The sequence below is a fragment of the Perissodus microlepis genome, chromosome 3 (assembly GCF_051167445.1).
Source record: "Perissodus microlepis isolate ML-2025 ecotype Zambia chromosome 3, ASM5116744v1, whole genome shotgun sequence".
Lineage (NCBI taxonomy): Eukaryota > Metazoa > Chordata > Actinopteri > Cichliformes > Cichlidae > Perissodus > Perissodus microlepis.
In genome coordinates, this window is record NC_140463.1 from 3,630,897 (window position 1) to 3,646,159 (window position 15,263).

Below are 15,263 nucleotides of genomic sequence, written 5' to 3' on the forward strand. Positions count from 1 at the left end.
TATGTTTTTGTGGAATAGTATGGCATGCAGCTATGTTTTTGCTATCCAAAAGAATGTCTTTGTCTTTGAAAAACTGAATAACTTGCTGCTCAAGCAAATCCTTTTCAGCTCTTGGTGCATCTTCCCCCTCCTTGTCACCTGCTGTACTCCGGGCATAGGTGTAGTGATTTGTCTTCAGTCCAGAAATAATCACATCTTCCATTCTTGTATACTGCTCCAAATCTTCAACTCTTTTTTCCAGCTCTTCAATCTTCTTGTCTTTTTCCTTAATCACAATCTTCAATTGTCTTACTTCTTCAATTAAGTCCAGTAGTGCTGCTTGCTGTTTCACCACCTTACTCAATTCCTCTGACATGAAGTTAAGAGACTTCTTAACTTCTTCAATATCTTCTGTTAGCCTCTTAGTTGTCATGTTTTTTGATCACCAATTTAAATTCTTAGAAGACAAAATGAATTCCAGGCTCCAGGTAATCCAATAAGCCAGGTGTTACTTGTAGAGCACATGTGATGAAAAAAAAAAAGGGACCCTAAACTTCAAAGTTTGTGGAAATACTCACACAAAATGAAGCAGAACTTCTTTGTGAAGATACAAGTCTTAACCAATCTTTTGGATGTTAAGTTCTTTTTGTGATGTTTGTTGGATTGCTAAGAGTAACAAACACAGTTTTCCCAATCAGCAGCCATCTTGGTTCCAGCTCTCTGTATATTGCGGGGGCAGCAGCCTAAGCAGAGAAGCCCAGACCTCCCTCTCCCCAGCCACCTCCTTCATCTTATCTGGGGAAAACCAAGGCGTTCCCACTAAAGCCAAGAGTTATGATCTCCCCATGTGTCCTGGGTCATGCCTGCCTGCCCCGGGTCATATAATCATGCCTCACCCAGGAGTGGCCCAAGAGGCATCCTTGTCAGATGCTCGATCCACCTCAACTGGCTCCTTTCAATGTGGAGGAGCCTTGGCTCTACTCTGAGCCCCTCCCAGATTGCTGAACATCTCACCCTATCTCTAAGGGCCAGGGCCAGGGCCAGGGCCAGCCACCCTTCGGAGGAAGTCCATTTCTGCTGCTTGTATCCGCAATCTCGTTCATCTGTTCACTAGGCACAGCTTGTGCAGCAACCGCAACAATGCAGCCACAGCACCAATTTGTCTGTCAATCTCCCGCTCCCTTCTCCCGTCACTTGTGAACAAGACATCAAAATACTTAAACTCCTCCCCTTGGGGCAGGAACTCGTCCCTGAATCCGGAGTGGGCACTCCACCCTTTTTTGGCCAAGGACCATGGCATCAGATTTGGGTTGTGCTGATTCTCATTACCACTGCTGGTGGACCAATCTCCTACTACCAAGACTGTAATTTCCATCAATTCAATTTAATTTAACTTTATTTATACGTGACACTAGCACTCATCAGGCAATGTATATGGGCAACTGACTGCACTCAAAAGGGGGCTGAATAATTACGCACACCCCACTTTTCAGTTATTTATTTGTAAAAAATGTTTGGAATCATGTATGATTTCCATTCCACTTCTCACATGTACACCACTTTGTATTGGTCTTTCACATGGAATTCCAATAAAATAGATTCATGTTTCTGGCTGTAATGTGACAAAATATGGAAAAGTTCAAGGGGGCCGAATACTTTTGCAAGCCACTGTGTATTTGAAAAGCTTAATGTCTTAAATCTTCAGCTTCAAGGCAGTGGCAAACACCAGGCAGACAAAATCAGTACATTCACTCGAAAACTTGAGAGGCACGGCTGGCGACTTTATGAAGAAAATGTTGATTCCTTTGAGAATGCTTTGAGAATCTGATCAACTTTGCCAAACCCAGTCAGTTGGGAGCTATCACAGAGATTTCATGCTTTAAAGAGCACATCTCTTGTCTGAGAGCATTTTTTTCAGAAATTCTTTCGAGATAACAGTGCTCAGATTGCCTTGGGGAGAGATCCATTTAATGCATGTGTACCTGCTGATTTTACTTATGCTGAAGAAGACACGCTCTGCAGTCAAAAACAGGCTTACTGCAGCCTCTAAGAGTGAAAAGTATAAAGCTCTGTTCACAGGTTTCTGGATTTCTGATTTTATAAGACTAAGACTAAAATGTATTTTTGAATTTCTGGCGAAGTTCAAATTATGTTTAACTTGATGCTTTTTTGAAGATGCTGCAGACTAATGAAGCAGTCTAGTGACAAGAAGTCACAAATAGTTGCTTGAAATGAAAGTTGTTCGTCTAAAAAACTTACTGAAGAATTCATTGTAAATGATTTTGCCGCCCAAACAAAATTCCAGCTAGGCTTTTCTGTCATGTTTTACTTTAGATGGTGTGTGAAAGTATTTCCTGCTATGTGAGAATGATGTAAAAAGTTTGAGAACCACTGGTGTAAGGTAACAACATACAATATTAGAAAGGCAGCATATGGCATATAAAAGTATATGGATCACAGAGCCCAATAATAAAAATAACCTTTCCTTTGAAACTGCTGTCCAGGCTAATAAACTCATCTCAGAAATAACAAGGTCAATAGAAAACCTACCATTAACAGGTGGAACTGATAGAATTTCACCTGTAAGGCTACTAAGGTTACTTTTTATCAGGGTTAGCAAGGAAGACGCTTGGATGATTTTGAGGTAGTTAGCACTGGTGATCACCAGTGGTGAGTCTCCTAACCTATATGTGGCTCCAGAACCCTATATTATCTACAGGGTAAGATGGCTTGCTTTTTGAAACCATGGCAGTTACTACTGTGATAATTTAATGAATTTCCAGCTCAGTGCCAGTGGAGCTTACCCAGCCATCCATTTCATTCTCTCAAGAAGAAGTGCATCTTTTTATTTTTGTAGTAGAATATTCTATTAAGCAAACTAATATATGAACTAACAGCTAAGTAAACACCTTCAGAAAAGAAATAGAAACCAAGTAAGAAGATCTGGTGGATGTGAATGTTGTTGAAGAAAAGATAAAAATCTCATTTTGTGGAATTTACCTTTAAAAGTAAGTAATGCAAATTAGAACAAATACTAAACCAGTCACTAATTACCAATAAGCTTCTTAATTGATTACTTGGATTAGGCTGTTTCTTCAACGTTTCCTCAGATTTTAGGTCTAAATATATAGATGAACCAAATAAGCTGTACATTTCAATATTGCCTAAAAATGTACTGTTTTTTTTATATTTTCATCTTACGAGTATAAAACAAATTAGTGTTAGAAATTCAAAATGGTTCTAAATATTATGCATGCAGTTACTTTCATTTTAAAAAAGAAACAAAAAGTATAAAAGAGGTCACTTAACAACTTTGTTAAGGTTAGATATTTGTGCAATATTATAAATCACAATTTAAATCATCATTTAAAATCCTGACCTGAGAGTTTCGAGTTTACAGTGTGGGCTCTTGACTAAAGCAGAAAGAATCTTGACTCCTGAATCCTGCAGGTCATTGTTACTCAGGTCCAGCTCTCTCAGATTACAGGACGGTGAGGTGAGAACTGCGGACAGAGCTTCACAGCTTCTCTTTGAGAGGTTACAGTAGGCCAGTCTAAGAGAAACAAAACAATAGTGAAAAATAGTGAAAACCTTCGAGCAGCTTCTCAGTTTATTATCCTTCTGAAATCTGTTTGAACTCCTTTAAGGTCATCCTACATAAAACACTATTTTTTTCCTGATGGGTCACTTTAAGAATGCACAGCACTGAATAACATGATTTCTGGCTCCTGATTAGAAATGGAAACATATCATATTCATCCATCTATTTTGGAAACCTATTCCAATCTGGGATATGACAGTGGACAGCAGAAACCTTCACAGCACCCGAGATTCCAGCAACAAATTCAGATCAATCAATTTCAAAACCAGCAGGTTAAAAACAGTTTACTCCCTCTGACAGTGAAGAAAACATCTCCTCCCCCTCTCCCTAAAGCTGCGTACAGGCTGAAAGTGATTCACATGCCAAAGAAACTGTATGATATGTGATGACTTCAATTAAATACATTCAAAATAACTTCTGGTGATGTTCAGCAAGTGATAAATCTTCAGGTAAGTGTCATAGTCCTGGGTCATTTTGACCCAGTATTCTTATTTTTCTCATGTTTTTCTATTTTGTTGTTTATTCATTCCATGCTTCCTATGTTGTTCACCTTGGTTTAATAGATTTTCCCTCATGTCAGCACCCCCTGTGTCCCCCCTCCACGTATCTGTGAGTCACCATGCCTCGTTCCTCCTCCTCGTGTTGTATTCCATGTTTTCCCCAGCCCGTTATGTCTGTGCTCTCCCTGTGTTCCCTCGTTATCCCTCTGTGTATTTATGTCCACGTCTCCCTCAGTTCTGTGTCACCTTCTCCCTCATAGCTGTGTGTGATTATCCGTGTCTCCTGGTGCGCATTATAATTAGTTTTTCCCAGTTTAGTTTTGTATTGTTGTATGAATAAAGCTGTGCTTTTGAGTTTAAGTTCTGTCCCCGTGAGTTTGTGTTTGGGTCCATTCCTGCCTGCCACACAGCCGAATCATGACAGTAAGCTACTGAAGAGACAACCAGCGAAATCAAAGAATATCATCAGTTGACATATAACCTGCTAGGAAATACAGCAGCTGGTCACCTAGGCAACAGGAACCTAGAATATCTGCATGCACCCAGCTGACAGCTTCAAAGCAATCATCCAATCACCTCCAGTGAAAAATAGAAGACATTTCTGAGCTATTATGGAGACGTCTATATGTTTATGAAATAGATTTTACATGTTTCAGTATATATTTGCTTTGGATGAGGAAAATAAAGTTGCTATGATTAAATTCATAGATTAGATTCATAGATCTGAGAACCAAGGAAACAAGTATCTTTCAGTCCATTTTTTAATGTCCTGCTTCTTAGGAACTAAAAGAGGCCACTAAAACACATGCAATATTACTGGAAAGGCCAGGATGTCCTCTATTCAGCAAAACAGGACTCGATGTGATAGCTGAAATAAGAAAAAAGTTACAGACTAAAATCAAATGTCGATTAAAGTGGACATAAATGAGTAGGCTGGATCTCAGGAGGCTATACAGTGACTGTATACATGTTGTAGCCATAATCGAAATACATCTTCAGCTGAAATTTTGTTGAGTTCAGAGGGAGATGAGTAGCACTGTTGATAGCCTTGGCTCAAAGGTTAAAACTTGGAGCTCTTCTGCCTGAAGATGGATGCCTTATCCTTGCACAGACTTTCTATAGGAGCTCTCGGTTCTCCAAACTTAAAAATGTTAAATGCTACCTGCTGTGCCAAGGATACTCTCACAAAAATATCTTGTTTCATTTTCTAATGAACAAAAAAAGGATAGCATGGAATAGTCTCTTTGATAAGTTAGTGAAAATTGAAGTAGCAGTAAAAAGACAACACTATAGTAGAGTGAAGCATAAAAAAACTGTTCCACACACGAGGTTCAATCAGTCATTGCATCTGACACTGAGGGAGAGATACCATGTCAGCAACTAATTCTCTTGTGCTGTTTTAGTGCATAGGATGTGATTTTTTTCTTGCAAAAATATTGCACTCCTGAAATATTAAACGATTGTCTGAAAAGGTAATGCAGGTTTGGATCAACAAGATATACTGTAAATTTAATATAAATATACATTTTTGTGTACATGTTTACATACAGAGCTTTGTTGGAGGCTTTGACCACTGGCAGCAGCCTCAGAAGAGCCTCCTCTGAAGCAGAGTATTTCTTCAGGTCAAACACATCCAGATCTTTTTCTGATGACAGTAAGATGAAGACTAGAGCTGACCACTGAGCAGGAGACAGTTTATCTGTGGAAAGACTTCCTGAACTCAGGGACTGTTGGATCTCCTCCACAAGAGAACGATCATTCAGTTCATTCAGACATTGGAACATACTGATGATTTTCTCTGCAGACAGATTCTCACTGAGCTTCTCCTTGATGTACTGGACTGTTTCCTGATTGGTCTGCCAGCTACTTCCTGTCTGTGTCAGAAGACTTTGTAGGAGAGTCTGATTGGTCTGGAGTGAAAGACCCAAGAGGAAGCGGAGGAACAAGTCCAGGTGTCCATTTGGACTCTGTAAGGCCTTGTCCACAGCACTCTGGTAGAAGTGTTTCTCTGCAGATGCTCTTGTTTCAGACTTCTGGGAGGTTGTTTGTTGTTCTTCCAGCAGATTGAGTCCAGAGTTGATGAAGGTCAGGTGGACATGAAGAGCAGCCAGAAACTCCTGAACACTCAGATGGATGAAGCAGAACACCTTGTCCTGGAACAGTCCTCTCTCCTCTTTAAAGACCTGCGTAAACACTCCTGAGTACACTGAGGCTGCTCTGATATCGATGCCACACTCTGTCAGGTCTGATTCATAGAAGATCAGGTTTCCTTTCTGCAGCTGATCAAAAGCCAGTTTTCCCAGAGACTCAATCATCTTCCTACTCTCTGGACTCCAGTGTGGGTCTGTCTCAGCTCCTCCATCATACTTGACCTTCTTCACTTTGTCCTGAACCACCAGGAAGTGGATGTACATCTCAGTCAGAGTCTTGGGCAGCTGTCCTCTCTCTCTGGTTTTCAGCACATCCTCCAGAACTGTAGCAGTGATCCAGCAGAAGACTGGGATGTGGCACATGATGTGGAGACTTCGTGATGTCTTGATGTGGGAGATGATCCTGCTGGCCTGCTCCTCATCTCTGAATCTCTTGCTGAAGTACTCCTCCTTTTGTGGGTCAGTAAACCCTCTGACCTTTGTCACTCTGTGAACATACTCAGGGGGGATCTGATCAGCTGCTGCAGGTCGTGTGGTTATCCAGATATGAGCATAGGGAAGCAGTTTCCCCCTGATGAGGTTTATCAGCAGCACATCCACTGAGGTGGACATTCTTGGGTCATTTATGATTGTAGTTTTGTGGAAGTCCAGAGGAAGTCGACACTCATCCAGACCATCAAAGATGAACACAACCTGGAAGTCTTCAAAGCTGCAGATTCCTGCTTCTTTGGTTTCAGTAAAGAAGTGATGAACAAGTTCCACCAAGCTGAACTTTTCCTCTTTCAGCACATTCAGCTCTCTGAAAGTGAATGGAAATATGAACTGGATGTCCTGGTTGGCTTTGTCTTCAGCCCAGTCAAGAGTGTATTTCTGTGTTATGACTGTTTTCCCAATGCCAGCCACTCCCTTTGTTAGCACTGTTCTGATTGGTTCATCTCTTCCAGATGAGGCTTTAAAGATGTCTTCTTGTCTGATTGTTGTTTCTGGTCTGTCAGGTTTCCTGATTGCTGTTTCAATCTGTCTGACCTCATGTTCATCACTGACCTCTGCAGTCCCTCCCTCTGTGATGTAGAGCTCTGTGTAGATCTGATTCAGAAGGGTCGGATTTCCTGCTTCAGCGATCCCCTCAAACACACACTGGAACTTCCTCTTCAGAGCAGATTTAAATTCATGCTGACACCACTTCAAGTTCCCAGTGCAGGTTCCTGAGTGACACACACACAAACACACAAACAGTCCAAGATTCATCACACGCACATATTTTGAATGTATTTATGTCTATTTCTTGAGACATTGTTGAATGTTTTATATTTAGAGAATAATTCTCACTTCTCAGCAAATGCTCAGCGAACTTATTTTTCTTCATTCTCTTCAGGAGGTCCACTGTAATCGTCAAAAATGCTTCTCTGCTTCTCTTACTCTTCTCTTCATCCACACCTTTTAATACATCTTCATCCTCACATTGATCCTGAAAAGACTGTAGGTCATCTGGACTCAGGTTTGTCTGGATCTCCTTCAGCTCGTTCTTCACAAAAGTGATGATTTTGTCCTCCAGTATCTGGAGCAGAATATTTTATGAATGACCCAAAAGCTTTTCTCACACAGGAGAGAAAAGAAGAACATAGGAGGAGGTATGTTTCTAGGAATAACTTTAATTATGTAAAATATACATGATTCCTCAATTAAATTCCAGCACTGGCTCTCTAAAATCATATTTACCCTTACATAATATTAGTTTTCATTCCCCATAGCTAACGCTATTGCTATTCTTGTACAAGCTCTGGTTATATTACATATGGATTATTATAATTTATCCTTTCTAGATTACCACACAAATGTCTCCTTAGACTTCAGTTGGTGGAAAATTCAGCTTCTTGTGTCATTAATAGAACTCATTATTACAGCCCTTCAACCAATTCACTGGCTTCCTGTGAAATATCCCACTGATTTTAGATTCTGCTTCTTTCTTCAAAGTCTCCCCATAAAGTAAAATCTCTATATCTGATCTTCTGCACATCACCACTCCTTCCTGTACTCCTCCTTATCTGCTTCTATTATTTTCCCATCTGCTCACATTACCCTCCAGTGCTTTCAGCCAAGTGTCCACTGGAACTTTATCACGCACCACATTCACAAGATTAGTTCTCTCCCTATATTAAAATTAAGTAGCCCTAAAAACAAATTTTTTTAAGTTTTATGGTTCATTTTATGCAGTATTCACTACAATACTACCTAATACTATGTAGTATAATGTAGGATGTTATCTTTCATGTCATGGGGAATGGAGTGAGCCATGTGGAGGAAATAAATGAGGATCCACGTGCAGGCACTCGCTGAGATGTGATTGTGGTTTATTGTAACATAAAGCACAAGGGGGAAAATGGCAAAACAGAGCTAAAACTAAACTATACTGGGACAAAACCAAACTACAAAACAGCAAAACAGAACATGAAGGAAGGTAGACGAAGGTACATGATGGTTGGCAGCAGGGAAAACACACAGTAGATACGCAGACAGACCAGCAACTAGTACTTCTTCTTTCAGGTTTAATGGCAGCTTGCATCCAAAAATGTTGCATTACTGCCATATCCTGGCTTTTAATCTTCCGTCACTCCTGAATCCTCAGATCCTCTTGCTGAGACCAGTATTCCTCAAAAAACGAAAAACCACCACTTTCCCATCACCATGACTTTTTTTTTTTTTTTTTTTGCCTTTTTTACCATGACTTAACTTATTAACCACTTGTTCAAACGTAATTTCCCTTCCATCACTCATTTCACCCCTCATCACCCTCCTGTGACTTGTATACTTCCTACAATTAAGAAGCACATGCTCAACCGTCTCCATAACATTGCACCCATCACACAACCCAGTCGGATGTTTCCCTATCCTAAAAAAAAGAGTACCTTTTAAAAAGCAGTGGCCTGATCGTATTCTACTTATAATAACCTCCTCCGGTCTCTTTAACCCACTACTCCTCTTAGCTTCTATTGTGTTTTGCACCCTATATAAATGTCTCCCTTTTGTTTCATTATCCCATGCCATTTACCTGAAGTTCTTACTTTCCATTCTAATTACTTTTCCCTTCAGATTTAGACAAGGGTACCTATACATCTATATCGACTCGTTTAACAGCTGCTTTGGCCAACCTATCTGCACTTTCATTACTCAAAATACCCACATGAGCAGGAGTCCACATTATTACCAGTGTTGGGAAGGTTACTTTTAAAATGTATTCCATTACAGAATACAGAATACATGCCCCAAAATGTATTCTGTAACGTATTCCGTTACGTTACTCAATGACAGTAACGTATTCTGAATACTTTGGAATACTTAATATATTATCATGCTTTTTACAACAACGTGAATGTACTATTGCTGTGTGATTTATTACTATTACTGAAGGTCCGCGACTCCGAACTGTAGTAAAGGGACCTCTGACTAATACGGCGGGGTCCCTGTCGGCTCGTAGCCGAAAAATAGCTTTACTTTGTTGTGTGGGTCAACTTTTCTTGCGAGAGACAGAGAGAGGCGTTGAAAGACTGCTGCAACGGAACTTATTGTTTTCGGAGGAAAACACGAACACAGTGTACAGTCGAGTCTTAATAGCTTACTTACAGCTGGGCTCGTCAGGCTCTCTTCTTGGCTACAGTGGTTATTATTATATTTACATGCTTCCAGCTCCCGTTTTTGCTCGATGACAACTCGTACCTTTCCACTCCCCTTTTTCTCCCTCCTCGCGCTCACAGACCCATAACGTGTATGGCAGTCCATTCTCCCTGCAACACGGACTACACTGCCCATGATGCTACATTCTTTAGAGCTATGCTTGTAGCATTCTGCCTGTTAGCTTAGCACAACAACAACAACAACGAAAAGGCGCTCTCTCACCCAGGAAACACACAGTCGCAGAGAGAGAGAGAGCGTCGCCCTGTAACCATGGCAACCGTAACGCTGCCGCCTGGAACAACAGAACGTAGCTGTCAAACAAAACCCAAACAGTCCTGACCCGCGACAAAATGAAACAGGAAAGTACCGCAGTGTAATCCATTTATTTCAACAAAGTAGCTGTATTCTGAATACCACCTTTTTAAATGGTAACTGTAACGGAATACAGTTACTCATATTTTGTATTTTAAATACGTAACGGCGGTACATGTATTCCGTTACTCCCCAACACTGATTATTACTACATGTTTATTTTGGTCAGACAATCTATCATGAGCAAAAAGAACATCATACAAAATCTGTTGATGGGTATTTGTGTTTCCTTGTTCAATACTTAATAATGCTGACAATGAATCACTACATATCAGTACTTTTGAGATGCTGCTTTCTTCCACCAATTCTAGAGCCAGCAGTATGGGATATAACTCAACTGCATATATACCCAGAAGATTTGATGTTCTTTTTGCAATCTTGATATTTAACTCCGGAATTACCACTGCTACACTAATTGCTTCAGTCTTGGGATCTTTTGGCCCATCTGTATACACCTGTAAAAAAAGAAAAATCACTGTATTTGCTCTCCAAATCTGTTATAAACTTTTTGACAAATATCTGTGGTCACTTTCCTCTTCTTAGTATCTGTTAATGACCTGTCCACTTTAATGTATTTCAATGTCCATATAGGTCATAAAGGCCACAACACCGACTGAACTCTTTGTCATACACTTTAAAATTTCTCGGTCTGTCATCCCCAATCTGCCCAAAACTATTTGTAAAAACATTTGCTCTTTCCCACCAATTCTCTAACACTTTCTTAACAGGATGGTTTTCAATTCAATTCAGTTCAATTTTATTTATATAGCGCCAAATCACAACAAAAGTCGCCTCAATGCGCTTCATAGATACAGAGAAAAACCCAACAACCATATGACCCCCTATGAGCAAGCACTTTGGCGACAGTGGGAAGGAAAAACTCCCTTTTAACAGGAAGAAACCTCCGGCAGAACGAGGCTCAGGGAGGGGCGGCCATCTGCTGCGACCGGTTGGGGTGAGAGAAGGAAGATAGGATAAAAGACATGCTGTGGAAGAGAGACAGAGGTTAATAACAGATATGATTCAATGCAGAGAGGTCTATTAACACATAGTGAGTGAGAAAGGTGACTGGAAAGGAAAAACTCAATGCATCATGGGAATCCCCAGCAGCCTATGTCTATTGCAGCATAACTAAGGGAGGATTCAGGGTCACCTGGTCCAGCCCTAACTATATGCTTTAGCACAAAGGAAAGTTTGAAGCCTAATCTTGAAAGCAGAGATAGTGTCTGTCTCCTGAATCCAAACTGGAAGCTGGTTCCACAGAAGAGGGGCCTGAAAACTGAAGGCTCTGCCTCCCATTTTACTTTTAAATACTCTAGGACAGCGGTCCCCAACCCCCCGGCCTCGGACCGGTACCGGTCCGTGAGTCGTTTGGTACCGGGCCGCGAGAGTTGAGGCTCAGGTGTGAAATGTATGGTTTTCAGGGTTTTTATCGGTTTTCAGCGTTATTTTGTTATTGTTTTTATCGTTAACTCGGTTTTCCTGGGTCTTTTCACGTGTGTTATGAATAAATCTTCTTTTTTTCGGTACCGGTACTAGTTTTATTTTGTTGTATTTATCCGCGACACATTAAAGGCCGGTCCGTGAAAATATTGTCGGGCATAAACCGGTCCGTGGCGCAAAAAAGGTTGGAGACCGCTGCTCTAGGAACAACAAGTAGGCCTGCAGTGTGAGAGCGAAGTGCCCTAATAGGGTGATATGATACTACAAGGTCATTAAGATAAGATGGGGCCTGATTATTTAAGATCTTCGATGTGAGGAGCAGGATTTTGAATTCAATTCTGGATTTAACAGGAAGCTAATGAAGGGAAGCCAAAACAGGAGAAATATGCTCTCTCTTTCTACTCCCTGTCAGTATTCTTGCTGCAGCATTTTGGATTAGCTGAAGGCTTTTCAGCGAGTTTTTTGGACATCCTGATAATAATGAATTGCAGTAGTCCAGCTGGGAGGTAATAAATGCATGGACTAGTTTTTCAGCGTCAGTCTGAGACAGGATATTTTTAACTTTAGAGATGTTGCACAAATGGAAGAAAGCAGTCTTACATATTTGTTTAATATGTACTTTGAAGGACATGTCCTGGTCAAAAATGACTCCAAGGTTCCTCACAGCGTTACTGGAGGCCAAGGTAATGCCATCCAGAGTAAGAATCTGGTTAGATACCATATTTCTAAGCTTTTCAGGGCCGAATACAATAACCTCAGTTTTATCTGAATTAAGAAACAGAAAGTTAGCGGCCATGCAGGTGTTTATGTCTTTAAGACATTCCTGCAGTTTAACTAATTGGTGTGTGTTATCTGGCTTCATAGATAGATAGAGCTGGGTGTCATCTGCATAGCAGTGAAAATGTATGCTATGTCTTCTAATGATACTGCCTAAGGGAAGCATGTATAATGTAAACAGAATTGGTTCTAGCACTGAACCCTGTGGAACTCCATAATTAACCTCAGTGTGTGAAGAGGACTCTCCATTTACATGTACAAATTGGAGTCTATTAGATACATATGATACAAACCACTGCAGCACAGTACCTGTAATACCTACAGCATGTTCTAATCGCTCTAATAGGATATTATGGTCGACAGTATCGAACGCTGCACTGAGGTCTAGCAGGACAAGCACAGAGATGAGTCCACTGTCAGAGGCCATAAGAAGATCATTTGTAACCTTCACTAAAGCTGTTTCTGTGCTGTGATGAGCTCTGAAACCTGACTGAAACTCTTTAAATAAGTCGTTCCTCTGCAGATGATCAGTTAGCTGTTTGACAACTACTCTTTCAAGGATTTTTGATATGAAAGGAAGGTTGGAGATTGGCCTATAATTAGCTAAGACAGCTGGGTCTAGAGATGCTTTCTGAGTAAAGGTTTAACTACAGCCATCATGACCTTTCAAATTTATCCAATAACTAACCATCAGCTGTTGCCTTCTAATATACAGTGGCATTTCTCCTGATTCCACTTGTAGAGCACATATTGGTGTTGTTTTAACAGCCCCTAAGAAAAGTCTCAGTGCCCGAGCTTGGATTACATCCATCTTCTTTAAGGAAGTTTTAGCCACTGACCCATATACCACTCACCCATAATCTAATGTTGATTGAATTAACATGATATAAATACTTATTAAGTGCATCAAAATTAGCACCCCATATCAGTCCTGCTAAACAACTCAAAATATTAAGAACCTTTTTACTTTTCCCTACAATGTGCTCTGTGATTTTTCCCAAGTTAATCTCTTGTCAAAAACCACACCCAAGAAACGAAAACAAGCCACCCTTTCTAATTCTTTCCCATACAAGTATAACAGGTTGTTTCCCCCAATTTTCTTATTTGTGAAAAACATGTGACCCTATTTTAACTTAAATTGTTCTGTCACATAAAAAATTCTAATACCCAATTAAACATACTTCCTCCTATCCCTGCTTCATGTAACTTTATCAGTAGACCCTCTCCCCAAAGCATATCATATGCCTTTTCTACATCAAAGAAGACAGCAAATACCACCTCTTTAGTCTAAGGAGCTTGGGGAAAAAAGCGTCTGGACTTCTTTGAGTTGCTTGAAGATGTTTCACCTCTGAGAAGATTCTTCAGTTCTAAGGGTCAATGGTGGAGAGTCCCAGATTTAAACCCAGTGGGAGTTTCCCCCCAAAGAGGGACAAAGGACCCCCTGATGATCCTCTACCTAATCACATGAGCCAAGGTGTGAAAGTGGGTGTGGGTCCCAATCAGCCAGGGTTTTGAGTGAGCTCATTGTGAAACTTGGCCCCACCCTATCATGTGATTTCCTGAGATCAGATGGCCCAGGATGTGACTGGGCGTTAAGGCGTCTGGGGAGGGAACTCAAAACTGGATTATAGATGGCAGACAGTTGGTGTCGTAAACCACCGCCTCTGTTCAAAGATGGTCGCTCACAGTGGACGTAAATGGCTTCTTTCACTCCTCTGACTACAATGACCTGGATGACTGAGAACCTTCACAGACATACCACCTCTTTATTAACTTGCGCTTTCCTGATATCAGGATCCATCGACCCTCTTCCTCTATGAAAACCACTCTGATAGGGTGCTAATATATTTCTTAAATGGTAAATGGTAAATGGCCTGTATTTGTATAGCGCTTTTCTAGTCCCTAAGGACCCCAAAGCGCTTTACACAACCTGTCATCCACCCATTCACACACACATTCACACACTGGTGATGGCAAGCTACATTGTAGCCACAGCCACCCTGGGGCGCACTGACAGAGGCGAGGCTGCCGGGCCCTCTGACCACCACCAGTAGGCAACGGGTGAAGTGTCTTGCCCAAGGACACAGCAACCAAGACTGTCCAAGCCGGGGCTCGAACCGGAAACCTTCCGATTACAAGGCGAACTCCCATCTTGAGCCACGATCGCCCCACGATTCTTGACTCTAAAAATTGTACCAATCTCTCATTCACCATCCTTTCCATTTACACATATTGGAAGTCAGAGCAATGGGCCTATAATTTCCAGGATCACTATGGTGTTTCCCTGGTTTCTTTATTGGTACAATTAGTGCTTCTCTCCATCGACGTGGGAGACACCCTACTTTCCAGACCTTATTAAACAACAATAACAATTTATTTAACGCTTCATCACTTAGATGTTTCAACATAACATAACTCATCCTTCCCTGGAGCACTTTTCCTGGTTCTACCCAGAGCTCTTTTCAGTTCTCCACTAGAAAAGGGACAACCCATTACATCTGCAGTACTTTCCTTCCTCCCTAAAGCTTCAAGATTTCTTTCTTTAGTCCTCTCTCTTCCTCATTTACTTTCATCTGACAAATTTCTCCCACTATGTATATCAACAAAAATGCCTGCCAACAATTCAGCTTTTTCCCCATCAGTTGCAGCCACTTGATTATTCTCATCAAGAATTGGATAACTCCAGTCTCTTCTGTCTCCCCCCATTTTCCTGATCATCCCCCACACTTCCCCTATTTGAGTATTACTACCAATTGTATTACAGTAGTA

At 40.9% G+C, this 15,263-nt stretch overlaps 1 protein-coding gene across 1 annotated transcript in view; it reads right to left on the bottom strand.

Moving 5' to 3' along the window:
- Positions 1 to 15,263, bottom strand: part of LOC146389478 (protein NLRC3-like) — a 56,442-nt gene that overhangs the window by 19,855 nt on the left and 21,324 nt on the right. The window contains exons 5-7 of the mRNA XM_084910243.1: positions 7,560 to 7,788; positions 5,629 to 7,435; positions 3,359 to 3,532 (exon numbers count right to left, since the gene is read on the bottom strand). Coding sequence (XP_084766369.1) covers positions 3,359 to 3,532; positions 5,629 to 7,435; positions 7,560 to 7,788 — 2,210 coding nt within the window. The remainder of the gene's footprint in view (positions 1 to 3,358; positions 3,533 to 5,628; positions 7,436 to 7,559; positions 7,789 to 15,263) is intronic.